This window comes from Amblyraja radiata, chromosome 2 (genome assembly GCF_010909765.2).
Source record: "Amblyraja radiata isolate CabotCenter1 chromosome 2, sAmbRad1.1.pri, whole genome shotgun sequence".
Taxonomy (NCBI): domain Eukaryota; kingdom Metazoa; phylum Chordata; class Chondrichthyes; order Rajiformes; family Rajidae; genus Amblyraja; species Amblyraja radiata.
The window spans coordinates 130,109,657-130,122,781 of record NC_045957.1 but is presented as its reverse complement, the minus strand read 5'-3'; the positions used below and the strand labels follow the sequence as shown (position 1 = coordinate 130,122,781).

Sequence of the window (13,125 nt, the reverse complement as noted above, 5' to 3'; positions counted from 1 at the left end):
ATTCTTTGTTTTTACATACACAGAACACAAAAGAGCCGCCACATGCTGGCATCCAATGATCTAAGAGCCCAAACACGTTTCCCCCACCTTTAGCTCTATATACCAGATACATACAGTGCATTCAGAATGATTTCTGACCCCGTCACTTTTTCCACATTTTGTTATGTTACAGCCTAATTCCAAAATGGATTAAATTCAAGGTTTTTTTTATCATTACACACAATATCCCATAATAAATTGCAAAGTAATTAAAAATAAATAACTGAAATACCACAATTACATAAGTAATCAGACCCTTTACTCAGTACTTTGTTGAGGCACCTTTGGCAGGTCGCTCCAAGCTTGGCACACCTGAATTTGGGCAATTTCTCCCATTCTTCTCTGCAGATCCTCTCAAGCTCTGTCAGGTTGGATGGGGAGTGTCGATGCACAGCTATTTTCAGGTCCCTCCAGAGATGTTCGATCGGGTTCAAGTCCAGGCTCTAGTTGGGCCACTTATGGAGGGCATCTACCACACGCAGTGCCTCAGGAAGGCCCTCAGCATCCATAAGGACTCATCACACCCCTGCCACGGTCTGTTTCAACTACTTCCCTCCGGCAGACGTTACAAGGCCTTCTACGCCCGAACCTCTAGACTCAGGAACAGTTTTATCCCAAGAGCTATAGCGGCTCTGAACCGGCCCTAATGAGTGCACCCCCACCCACCCCCTTTGGACAGTCTCCCTCAGATGGTCACGTCAATCAATTCAGCTTACTTATTTATGTATTGTATTTATTTACCTTTCTCGTACATCAGTGGAGCTGCACACTAAATCTCGTTGCACTGACGTGCAATGACAATAAAAGATATATTATTATTATTATCATTATCAAGGACATTCACAGACTAAGTTACTCCTGCGTTGTCTTGGCTATGTGCTTGGGGTCGTTGTACTGTTGGAAGGTGAACCTCCACCCAGTCTGAGGTCCAGAACGCTCTGGAGCAAGTTTTCATCAAGGATCTCTCTGTACTTTGCTCCGTTCATCTTTCCATCGATCCTGACTAGTCTCCTAGTTTCTGCCGCTGAAAAACATCCCCACAGCATGATGCTGCCACCACCATGCTTCACCGTAGGTCTGGTATTGGCCAGGTGATGAGCGGTGCCTGGTTTCCTCCAGACGTGACACTTGGCATTCAGGCCAAAGAGTTCAATCTTGGTTTCATCAGACCACAGAAAACAACCCTTTTGGCAAACTCCAAGCGGGCTGTCATGTGCCTTTTTCTGAGGAATGGCTTCCGTCTGGCCATTCTACCATAAAGGCCTGATTGGTGGAGTGCTGCAGATATAGTTGTCCTTCCGGAAGGTTCTCCAATCTCCACAGAGGAACTTTGGAGCTCTGTCAGAGTGACCATCGGGTTCTTGGTCATCTCCCTGACCAAGGCCCCTCTCCCCCGATTGCTCAGTTTGGCCAGGCAGCCTATGAAGAATCCTGGAGGTTCCAAAGTTCTTCCATTTGAGAATGACAGAGGCCACTGTGCTCTTCTGGACTTGCAATGCTGCAGAAATTGTTTTATACCCTTCCCCAGATCGGTGTCTCAACACAATCCTGTCTCGGAGGTCTATGGTCAATTCCTTCATCTTCATGGCTTGGTTTTTGTTCTGACATGCACTGTCAACTGTGGGACCTCATTGAGACAGGTGTGTGCCTTTCCAAATCATGTCCAATTAGTTTAATTTACCACTGGTGGACTCCAATCAAGTTGTAGAAACATCTCGGGGATAATCAATGGAAACGGGATGAACCTAAGCTCAATTTTGAGTGTCATAGCAAAGGGTCTGAATATTTATGTAAATGTGATATTTCAGTTCTTTCTTTTTAATTACTTTGCAAAAATTTCTAAACATCTGTTTTCGCATCTTCGGAGGGTATATTGTGTAGATTGATGATACAAAAAATGAATTTATTCCTTTTTAGAATAAGGCTGTAACGTAACAAAATGTGGAAAAAGTGATGGGGTCTGAATACTTTGTGAATGCACTGTAAAGAGCCAACTATGTGCATTGGCCAGTGGAGACAGAATTCAGATTTGTGGGTTTGTATTTGCAGCAGACAAGTTTAGAGGATACAAATTGTTTGGAGTAACTCCACGTGTCCAGCAGCATCTCTGGAGAATATGGATGGGCATCGTTTCGGGTCAAGACTATTCGAGAAGGTCTCGACCCGAAACGTTACCTATTCGTGTTCTGCCTGACCTGCTAAATTACCCCAGCACTTTGTGCCCTTTTGTGTATTAACCGACATCTGCAGTTCTGTTTCTACGCGAGGTTAGAGGTTTAATCTTTCGCTTTGTGCGTAGTGAGCAATATAATGGTGGTTGTGCAATTTATTCCAGTTTGGAAATTCAGTTCCCTGGGAGGCCAGTTGGAGTGTACAGCATGCATATAGTGCAAGTGTCTGAGAATAAACCTCTACCCCAATGAATTAAAGGGCATTGGAATAATAATAATAATAATAATAATATTTTATTGTCATTGCACATAAGTGCAACGAGATTTGGTATGCAGCTTCCATCTGATGTCATAACTTAAATAACTAATAAAATTTAGATTTAGATACCCCGAGAACATGGTTTGTAAAAAGAACAGTAAAACAGTAAAACAGTCAAAACAGACTAAAGTGCAGATGTGTCTGTGCGACGTGACCATCCGAGGGAGACAGTCCATGGGGGTGGGGGGCACTCGGCAGGGCCGGTTCAGAGCCGCTATAGCTCTGGGAATGAAGCTGTTCCCAAGACCTTAAATCAAGACTTTAAAGCAATAAAATATATCAATGGCGCACAACTGGACTGGTGATAACATGGAACGATAGAAAGATTGAGCCTTTCCTGATGAGATTGGTAATAGGGCTAGTGTTTGCAGAACTGATGACCAATTTTCATTCTTAGGATGCAAATACAAATGCCAGAGGGCAGCACACACTCTCAAAATAGTCACTACCCCCACCTCTGGGAGCAGCATTATTAACACACACTCAGCCTTTGTTTGTAGAAGCACTTCAAGTGCATACTTGGCAGTAATTGTCACACAGGATAGCAAGAATATCTAACTGTTGATCTAAATGAACTATTTCCAAACACAGGATAAGGTTATGGTATCAGTGGAACAGTCATTCATAGATTTGAGACACTGCCTGTACATGCTTACACATATTGAATTCTTTTCAGATGATGAAAAAAAAGCTCATGTTAATAGAGTGTTTTTTCTTTCAGCACTCTGGCAAATTGCTCCCCTATTTATTGCAGTATTAAACTATGCTGAAATGCAAACTTTCCATTAGCATTTTAAAAGGATGTTAAATTCTGGGTAGATTTCCTGAATTTCATATGGGTGTTATCAATTAGAGGAATTCTTACGTCCCGACAGCGAATAAAGTTGTAACATTCAATTAAATAAAATATGTTGCATAAGCAGAGGAGAAATGAAGGTGGTAATCTCATATCAGCCAAAATTTTAAAGCACATTCCAATCCGCAAAAGTCCTCTCGCGAACTGAAATTGACCTCAGGCTTGAATTCGGTTTTCCCTTACAGTAATCTGACACAGTGGCATGAAAGGGCCAAGGCTAAGGTAAACACATCTCTACCTTTGTAATAGTATTACAAGTAGATAAAACCTCACTTCATTTGACACTCTGCAAGCAAAGCTACAGAAGATCTACAGGCACGTAACAAAATGAAAAAAATATGCTTTGAGGATCAAATGTAAAGATACTGATTATTACAAAATCAGTAAGGGTGCACACATTGATTTGGTTGTGATGCAGCTTAACTTACAAAAAGGACTGTAAAGGCATCCAATCATAAGGAACCATACTTGTGTTTAGAGCTGCCACGGGAAACCTACTGCTTCAAGATGACTGTTTATTTGATGCAACTTCATTTGATGCAAAACTGGTACTAAGGAGAAACGTTTCAACCCTATCACTATCCTGATTTTTACTTGAAGAGTCCTATTGACCGAGCCAACAATAAGTCAAGTTGCTCTTCTTGAACCAAAGGATTCTTGGAAAGGTGCAGGTATATAATGTTAATTTTTACAGCAGTTTGATACGTGAATGGCAAAATAAACAACCACATCAGAAAAAGAGCAGGATTACAACGACCGGACACATATAGACAGCAGGATATCTCCCCAAATGACAGTAGTGACCCAGTCGAGATATTATAGCCTAGTGCTCTCGAAAAGTCTAGAAAACGGTATCCCAATACTTTAAATACTTTGGGTGAAGTGTAATCATTCCTTTCACAATCAATACCTTTTGATAACCAGTCCTGTATCATTGAACCCCGATTCATCAGCTGATTCATCTCCATCACTGCTTAAATTTCCAAGTTAAATCCTCTTTTTTAATAATCACCAACCCTATTCATTATCTGAAGGAATTTGGAAGGTCAGAGAGAAGAGCAGAAGACTGAGAAGATTAATTGGTGGAGAGAGAGAGAAGATAAGTGGGAGGTGGGGGTTGGGAGGGGTGTAAAGGGAAGAGTAGAAAAGCAGGGTTAGGATTTAGAGCAATAATTCATGGAGGATAGTGGGGGAGAATGGAATCTGATTAAGTGATAGGGAAAATAGATAAATCGCCACATTATTTTTGCAATTTGTGTTTGGCCCAGAACTGGAGGACTAAAGAGGATGTGGAGTAGTGTTCATGAAAGGTCTCAGAACAGAGAGATTTCAGTTCCAGGAGTAAAATTAATCAACTGGGATTGCAAGATAATTTGTCAGATGTGTTCAAACTCAGAGAGTTTAGACTGAAATTATTTGCATTGGTCGTAGGTCTATGATACAAAGAGCACAGATTTAAAGTGATTGACAAGAGTCAGGGGCAACTATAAGAAAAGCATTCATTTCCACAGTGAGCAGTCCAAATCTAGAATGATTAAAAAGTCATACAGTCTGAGCAAACAGTTGTTTAAAGAGTGAGATTCACGCGCTTGCTGACACTCACATGCTAAATATACACAGGAAAAATCTATTTTTTTACCATCCCCCACCCCGACCAAACACCCTGCAACATTTAAGATTTTCCAGGCCACACCAGGTTTACTAGCCTCCTATGTTTTACAATTGTGACACCCCAAATTGTTTTGGCTTCTCTGTTACTCTTCATTACATTTTAACTATCATAATCATAATAGTACTTAATTAGCCAAGTATGTGTTGCGATACAGTCATACCAATAAAGATCAACAAGACACCCAAATACATTTTTAACATGAACATCCATCTATCCATCCAATAAAATCAGTTCCCATCAATAAATCGCTCACCAATAATTCCGATCAGTTCAGTGGACTAGTACAGTCAATATGTCAAACCACACATTCATTTCTATAAAATTCCTCCAATGTATTACAAAGTTTCTGAATTTGAGTTCTAACAACGTCAAAATGCAATTTGGACACAAATGCACATACATTATTTTCCATTAAAATATTATACCTTTTGAGGCGCAACTCTTCTTTTGCGCAATTAGTGGCGTCACTTGCACGGGCTGTGTTTTACTCAGGGTCCCCTCACTTCCAGTCCTCTGAAGCTTTTGACCCAAGCTATTGGTCTTTGATTTGTGGCTGGAAACATCTTTCCTTGCTGCACAGAGCTTAGAAGCTGCACTGCCTGATGAAGGTCTGGCCAGTCGCGAAGGCTTGGACATTTTTCAGTTCTTTTTCTTTCTGCTGCAATATTCTCTGTACTCTACAAACTCTACAACCAAAACAAAGCCGTCCTGCAGGCATATGCTAAATGCACATGATCGGTGCAGAGTGCATGGTTCAACTGAACTGAATTTAGTGCAACAGTAGGTAGAAACAAAAAGGCACTGTGTGATTTCACAGACAGTTTATCAGACCTGTGGAATGTGGATGTGTTGGGGATGAAGTCTATGACTGGTCTGCTGCTGGTGGGTCTCACTGCGTACTGGGAACAGATGCTCTGTCAGATATTATTAAACCCTGAAACAAGCAGAGACTAGACACTGAACAGCACCAAAGCATACCAGGAATTTCACCTTCTCTGGCCTCTCAGGTATGACAGGAAAAAATAAACCAGATGTGAAGACAGAAAGCAATGAATCATCATTTATTGCAACAGTCCGGCAGTCACAAATCAACTACAAAGTTGTTTTTTTAACATCTCCTGTTTCTGCACTCAAAAACATTCAACAGATTTTACCCTATAATTATCAAATACTTGCTTCTGTCAACATTAAGCTGCCCACAGCTACGGTTATATAAAATGTTACTGGATGCAATCCGGTTGACAATTTCAGGTTTGCAACGAGGATTTATTACAAACAAATGTGAATGGGATTTTTAAATGGCAAAAAATCCAAATTGGTCTATTGGCCATGCTAGCATTTTGTTAATTACCTGTGACATAATGCAAATTCGATCAGAAATAAGTATCATGTACTAATAATTAAACTGCTCACCAAAATCCAAAAAGCAAGGTTTTGATACAAGGGGTGCCAAAGATTCAAAAGTAATGTTTTTAAAAATTACTAAGTTGCAAGCGCATATTTTTCATATGATTCAATTTGTAATGAATGCAAATTGCCAACATTTGATAAATTAGAAAATAGTCAAAGGCAGCTGCAATGATAAGGTCAGTTGCTTCATAAGTGAGGCCAATTCTGGAGTATGGTGTACAATTTTGGTCGCCTAATTATTGGAAGGATGTCAACAAAATAGAGAGAGTACAGAGGAGATTTACTAGAATGTTGCCTGGGTTTCAGCAACTAAGTTACAGAGAAAGGTTGAACAAGTTAGGGCTTTATTCCATGGAGCGCAGAAGGTTAAGGGGGGACTTGATAGAGGTTTTTAAAATGATGAGAGGGATAATAATAATGTCTTTATTTATATAGCACATTTTTAGTCAACTTGCATTGACCCCAAAGTGCTTCACACAATTACTTCCATACAGACAGGCAAAGGTGGGTGAAGTGTCTTGCCCAAGGACACACACAGGCAAAGGTGGGTGAAGTGTCTTGCCCAAGGACACAACGACAGTATGCACTCCAAGCGGGATTCGAACCAGCTACCTTCCGGTTGCCAGCCGAACACTTAGCCTATTGTGCCATCTGTCGTCTGGATAGACAGAGTTGATGTGGAAAAGCTTTTCCCACTGAGAGTAGGGAAGATTCAAACAAGGGGACATGACTTGAGAATTAAGGGACTGAAGTTTAGGGGTAACATGAGGGGGAACTTCTTTACTCAGAGAGTGATAGCTGTGTGGAATGAGCTTCCAGTGAAGGTGGTGGAGGCAGGTTCGTTTTTATCATTTAAAAATAAATTGGATAGTTATATGGATGGGAAAGGAATGGAGGGTTATGGTCTGAGCGCAGGTATATGGGACTAGGGGAGATTATGTGTTCGGCACGGACTAGAAGGGTCGAGATGGCCTGTTTCCGTGCTGTAATTGTTATATGGTCATATGTTTATATAATGTTCTTTGGATCAACATTTCTTGTTTGCAGTTTGTCATCCTCAAATTGGCATCTAGACTGGATCAGTCTGAAGAAGGGTCTCGATGTAGATGTAGATTTGGAGCATTGGAGGTAATGGATGGTGTGATCAATGGCAAAGGAAGAAAACCAAAAAGTATTCTGTGCATATTTTAAATGCGCATCAAATCATAGTGCTTGGGTTTAAGACAAATGCTCAGCATAGCAAGAAAAATGTACCAATGTTAGTGACCAGAAGGAACACAGCTTTAACGTGTTTGATGAGGACTTTATTCCTTGGGGGGCAGGATGCCGAGAGGTGATCGTATAGAGGTGCGGAAAATCATGAAGGAAATAGATACGGTAAATACACAGTCTTCCTCCAGGGATCGGAGAATCAAGAGCTAGAGGGTACGGGTTTAAGATGCAAGCGGAAATATTTAATAGGAACCCAATGGTAAACTTTTAACACAGAGAGTGTGTTGGGTATATGGAACGAGCTGCCAGAGAGGGTAGGTGTGCTATGTACAATAACAACATTTAAAATGACATTTGGACAGGTACATGGATAGGAAAGGTACAAGGGGATATGGGTCGAGCCCCTTCTTCAGACTGAGAATCAGGGGAGAGGGAGTTACAGAGATATGGAAGTGTTAGAGATCAAAAGAGATGAAGATCAAGGAGAATGTAGAATATAACATTGTTAGCTCAGAGAAGGTCACAACAAAGCAAACAGAGATACTGTAATCAGAGGGACTGTGAGACTGGTTAAAGTGTTTAGCAAGTGCGGACTCTTACATATCGCGAGACCAAGCACGCAGGCTCCGCAATCCTTTCGCTGAACACCTCCGCTCAGTTCGCCTAAACCTACCTGATCTCCCGGTTGCTAAACACTAACTCCCCCTCCCATTCCCACACTGACCTTTCCATCCTGGGCCTCCTCCATTGTCAGAGTGAGGCCCAGGGCAAATTGGAGGAACAGCACCTCATATTTCGCTTGGACAGTTTGCACCCCAGCGGTATGAATATTGACTTCTCTAACTTCAAGTATCCCTTAATTTTCCTCTCTCCATCACTCCCCCTTCTCCGACCAGTCTGACTGTTCCTCTGATTACATTGTATCGGTTTGCTTTGTCACATTCTACTCGCTAACAATGCTCTATTCTACATTTTCCTTGATCGTTATCTCTTTTAATCTCTTACACTTCCTTATCTCTGTAACTCCCTCTCACCTGATGCTTCAATCTGAAGAAGGGTCTTGACACAAAAGTTCACACTCCTTCCATCCAGAGATGCTTCCTGTCCTGCTGAGTTACTCCAGCATTTAGAGGTTGATCAATAATACTTAAACAATTGCTGTTGCATGAAGATGTTGAAACTAATTTGGTTTACAGTGACTGGTTAGAGTTAAATCTTGGTATGAATTCAGGTGTACATTCTTAAAAAGCCTATAATTTTGTTTTTGATTATTCTGGCCAATAGGGCAATAGAGTGGTGCAGCCAGTGGCGGACTGGCCAGGGTGTCAGCTTGCCCGATGGCAAGTGGGGCCCTGATGAAGTGGGCCCCTGATGAAGTGGGCCCCCTTTGTCTCCTGGCAACCAATAATTTTAGACCCAGTCCGCCACTGGGTGCAGCACATAGTGCTGAGGTCATTTCCAGCAATCTCCAGGTTTGAACCTGATCTCTAGTGTTGGTTCTATGTTTCGAAGTGACTGTGACAACATGGGTTCTCCAACACCGGAACTTCTTTACTCAGAGAGTGGTAGCTGTGTGGAATGAGCTTCCAGTGGAAGTGGTGGAGGCAGGTTCGATTTTATCATTTTAAAATGAATTGGATAGTTATATGGATGGGAAAGGAATGGAGGGTTATGGACTGAGTGCAGGTAGATGGGACTAGGGGAAAATAAGCGTTTGGCACGGACTTGAAGGGCCAAGATGGCCTGTTTCCGTGCTGTAATTGTTATATGGTTATATAAGATACAACACATGTTTACTAAATCTATTTACAACAAGGATCTGCAGGACATTACATTTCCTAGCAGCTACTCATACTAACTAGCGTAAGCAAGCTCTTGATAATATAAAGCACATACTAGGCGGAGTCACTACTAACAAGCACCATATTTGGCTAGTATGAAGTAACCAATCTAAAACATTGAATGGCGGTGCTGGCTTGAAGGGCCGAATGGCCTACTCCACCTATTGTCTATTGTCAACTACCTCCTCTGGCAGCTTGTTCAATGCATCTACCACTTTTTGTGTGAAAAAGTTACCCCTCAGATTCCTATTAAATCTTTTCCCCTTCACCTTGAACCTATGTTCTCTGGTCCTCGATTCCCCTACTCTGGGCAAGAGATTCGGTGCATCTACCGGATCTATTCCTCTCATGTTTTTACACACCTAAATAAGATCACCCCTCATCCTCCTGTGCTCCAAGGAATAGAGTCCCAGCCTACTCAACCTCTCCCTATAGCTCAGACTCTGTTGTCCTGGCAACATCCTCGTAAATCCTCTCTGAACCCTTTCAAGCTTGACAATATCTTTCCTATAATATCCAATTCAATTCAACTCAATTGTCCTTTATTGTCATTCAAACCAGCAAGGTTTGAGCGATATTTCGTTCCTGCAGTCATAACACCAAAAAAAAACAAAACCCACAATTAACACAGTTCCACATAAACATCCACATAAGCATCCATCACAGTGAATCTCCAAACAGCTCCTCACTGTGATGGAAGACAAAAGTCTTATCTCTTCCCTGTCCTTTGTTCTTCTCCTGCAGTCAGGCAGCCAAATCGCAACATCGAGGCAACCGGGGCTCCCGATGTTAAAGCCCCCTGGCGGGCGATGATAAGTCCCGCGGACTTTTAAACCGCGCTGGTCGATGTAAGGCCCTGCTCGATTCGGGCGGGGGAAGTTCCGCATGGTGGAATATATGCTTGTTGTGCCTGCAAATTCCCCGAGTATAGGTGGGTGCCCACAGAAATGGGAGGAATTGATGGGTATACGAGGGAATATGTTGCTTGGAGACATGGGGTGGTGGGCATGCTCAAAGAGCCATCTTAACTAATGAACCAAATGACCTCCTGTATTGAAAATAAATATGAGAAACAATGCCGTTACTGAAACGTTTCTTGACTAAAAAATATTCTTAGAACAGGCAGATTATGAATGTAGATTGTCTGCAATATAACCAGGACCATGAAAAGGATGTTCTGCATTTTCTGCAATAATAGATAGATATGCCTTTATTGTCATTCAGACCGAAGTCTGAACGAAATTGCAGCAGTCATACATATAATACAATAAAAACAACAATAAACACATATTAACATCCACCACAGTTAGTCCACCCAGCATCTTCTCACTGTGAAGTAATCAACATTGTGAAGCACTGTCAGGACGTTATAGAACCCAGAATGAAACAATAACTCTACTGATGGCCAGGAGGCATATAAGGGATTGGCTGATTGAAGATCAGTCATTCATTTTATTTTAATCAAGAGGCAGAAGAGGCCAGGACTTAGTGATATGATTGCAGGTTACAACTCTTTTCATTTTGCCCCAGCTGAAATATGCAGCCTGATACCTCCAAATGAAATATAATTTTTGGTTGAAAGGGAATATGGCTGTACTTATTCAGCACCATCCCTTTTACATTAAAGAATGATGTTATCTTTCCCACTTCAAGAGCATGTTGGTTAATGGATAATGGGCAACCAGGGGCAAAACTAACCATTCAATTAAAGTAAATGACTCAAAATCTAAAACAACTGCACTATATTGATTTTAAGATTTAAACATCTTAGTAAAAAGATTGTTTATTAATCAAATATAGAAATATTGATAATTAACTCTGAGCCAGCTAAATGATAACTTCAAAACTAATATTCACTGCAAAAGGTCCATCACCACACGAGCATAATTTCCTCAATGATACACAAATTGATTTGCAAAGCAAACCACATTGGTTTGTGCAAAGGAGGCACATGTACAAAGAGCTAGCATTTTATGGGAAAATCAACAATGCTGATTAACTTAATGGTTATTAACCACATCACAGCAAAATAAAAGGAATAGAATCAATATATATTCCATGAGCTTTGCCATTACTGCCTTTGTGCAAAGTTTTAAATGCCGTTAATCTGGGATGTATAAGAAAGATAACATTTTGGCTACAGCCCTACTGTAAGAAGAACAAAACTGCACTCAAAATAACAGAGACAAATAGTTCAGATAAGGAACATATGGCGTTAAGACTGACTGGTATAAAATGGAAAAGTAATGGTATTTTACTGAAAACCTTCCTTAGGGGCTACAAAAGGGGAAAAAAACATGGGGTTTTTTAAACATAGAAACATAGAAAATAAGTGCAGGAGTAGGCCATTCGGCCCTTCGAGCCTGCACCGCCATTCAATATGATCATGGCTGATCATCCAACTCAGTATCCTGTACCTGCCTTCTCTCCATACCCCCTGATCTCTTTAGCCACAAGGGCCACATCTAACTCCCTTTTAAATATAGCCAATGAACTGGCCTCAACTACATTCTGTGGCAGAGAATTCCAGAGATCCACCACTCTGTGTGGAAAATGTTTTTCTCATCTCGGTCCTAAAAGATTTCCCCCTTATCCTTAAACTGTGACCCCTTGTTCTGGACTTCCCCGACATCGGGAACAATCTTCCTGCATCTAACCTGTCCAACCTCTTAAGAATTTTGTAAGTTTCTATAAGATCCCCCCTCAATCTTCTAAATCCTAGCGAGTACAAGTTATGTTACTTGCCATAGTCCTGCAGGCAGATTAATAGAAGAGAAAGTTTTCCCTCACCCTCTTGTCAACCTTGCAGAAGTGATTGTACAGACCAAGAATATCTAATAGGTTTAGGATCATTTTGCTTTAGCAGAACTTGACACAAGCCACAAAACTACTTTGAGTACAGATACCTGTGGAGGCGGGATAGACAAGAACAAACCAGTGGAAACAAAATAAAAATTACTTCAGATCAATAAACAAGTAGATGGATTGGACGAGATTAAAGGAAATGTCCTCTTCTACTCAGTGACAATGAACAAAAAAAAATTCAGAAATATACATCTGAACTCAGAGCAAATATTGTAATTAACAATTTACAAACTCTATATAATCAGGCAAATTAAGAGTGCCTTAGTCTCGTACATAAAACAAGTCAACATGAGTTACTGCAGAGCAAGAGCTTTAACAGTGAATAAACTATCAGGAAGAGAACCAGGTGATACATTTTACCTCAGCCCAACTTGCCTGTCCTTCACCGAAATTGAAGGTTTCTAAAACAGAACCTCCGCTTCCCGGAGCTCCCGCAACGCGACTTCTCCAGCCCGTGTCGCGGGGTTGGAACGACCCGGACCGGGACCGTACATCATCTGGCGCGGCTTCATGGCCGTGGGACTCACCATCGCCCGCTGGGGCTCCGACCTTGTACTTTCAGACCGGGAGCGGGGCCGTAAATCGCCCCGCGCGGCCTAAAATGGCCGTGGGACTTATCATCACCCGCCTGGAGCTTGGACATCGGGAGAGAAATTGAGAGCAGGGGAGAGAAAAGACTTTGCCTTCCATCACAGTGGGTTCACTGTGATGGATGTTTGTGTGAACTTAATTGTGTGTAT

The 13,125-nt window shown here is 41.5% G+C and overlaps 1 protein-coding gene across 7 annotated transcripts in view; it reads right to left on the bottom strand.

The window, feature by feature from the left end:
* kiaa1217 (KIAA1217 ortholog) overlaps positions 1-13,125 on the bottom strand; it is a 604,059-nt gene that overhangs the window by 497,416 nt on the left and 93,518 nt on the right. For 3 of the 7 annotated variants that reach the window (XM_033015638.1, XM_033015647.1, XM_033015655.1), the window contains exon 1: positions 5,483-5,945. The exons of 1 other annotated variant lie outside the window; for it this stretch is intronic. In XM_033015638.1, coding sequence (XP_032871529.1) covers positions 5,483-5,693 — 211 coding nt within the window. In that variant the 5' untranslated portion in view covers positions 5,694-5,945. Of the gene's footprint in view, positions 1-5,482; positions 5,948-13,125 lie in introns of those variants that run through there. 3 more of the 7 variants (XM_033015692.1, XM_033015700.1, XM_033015765.1) reach the window with 2 other exon arrangements.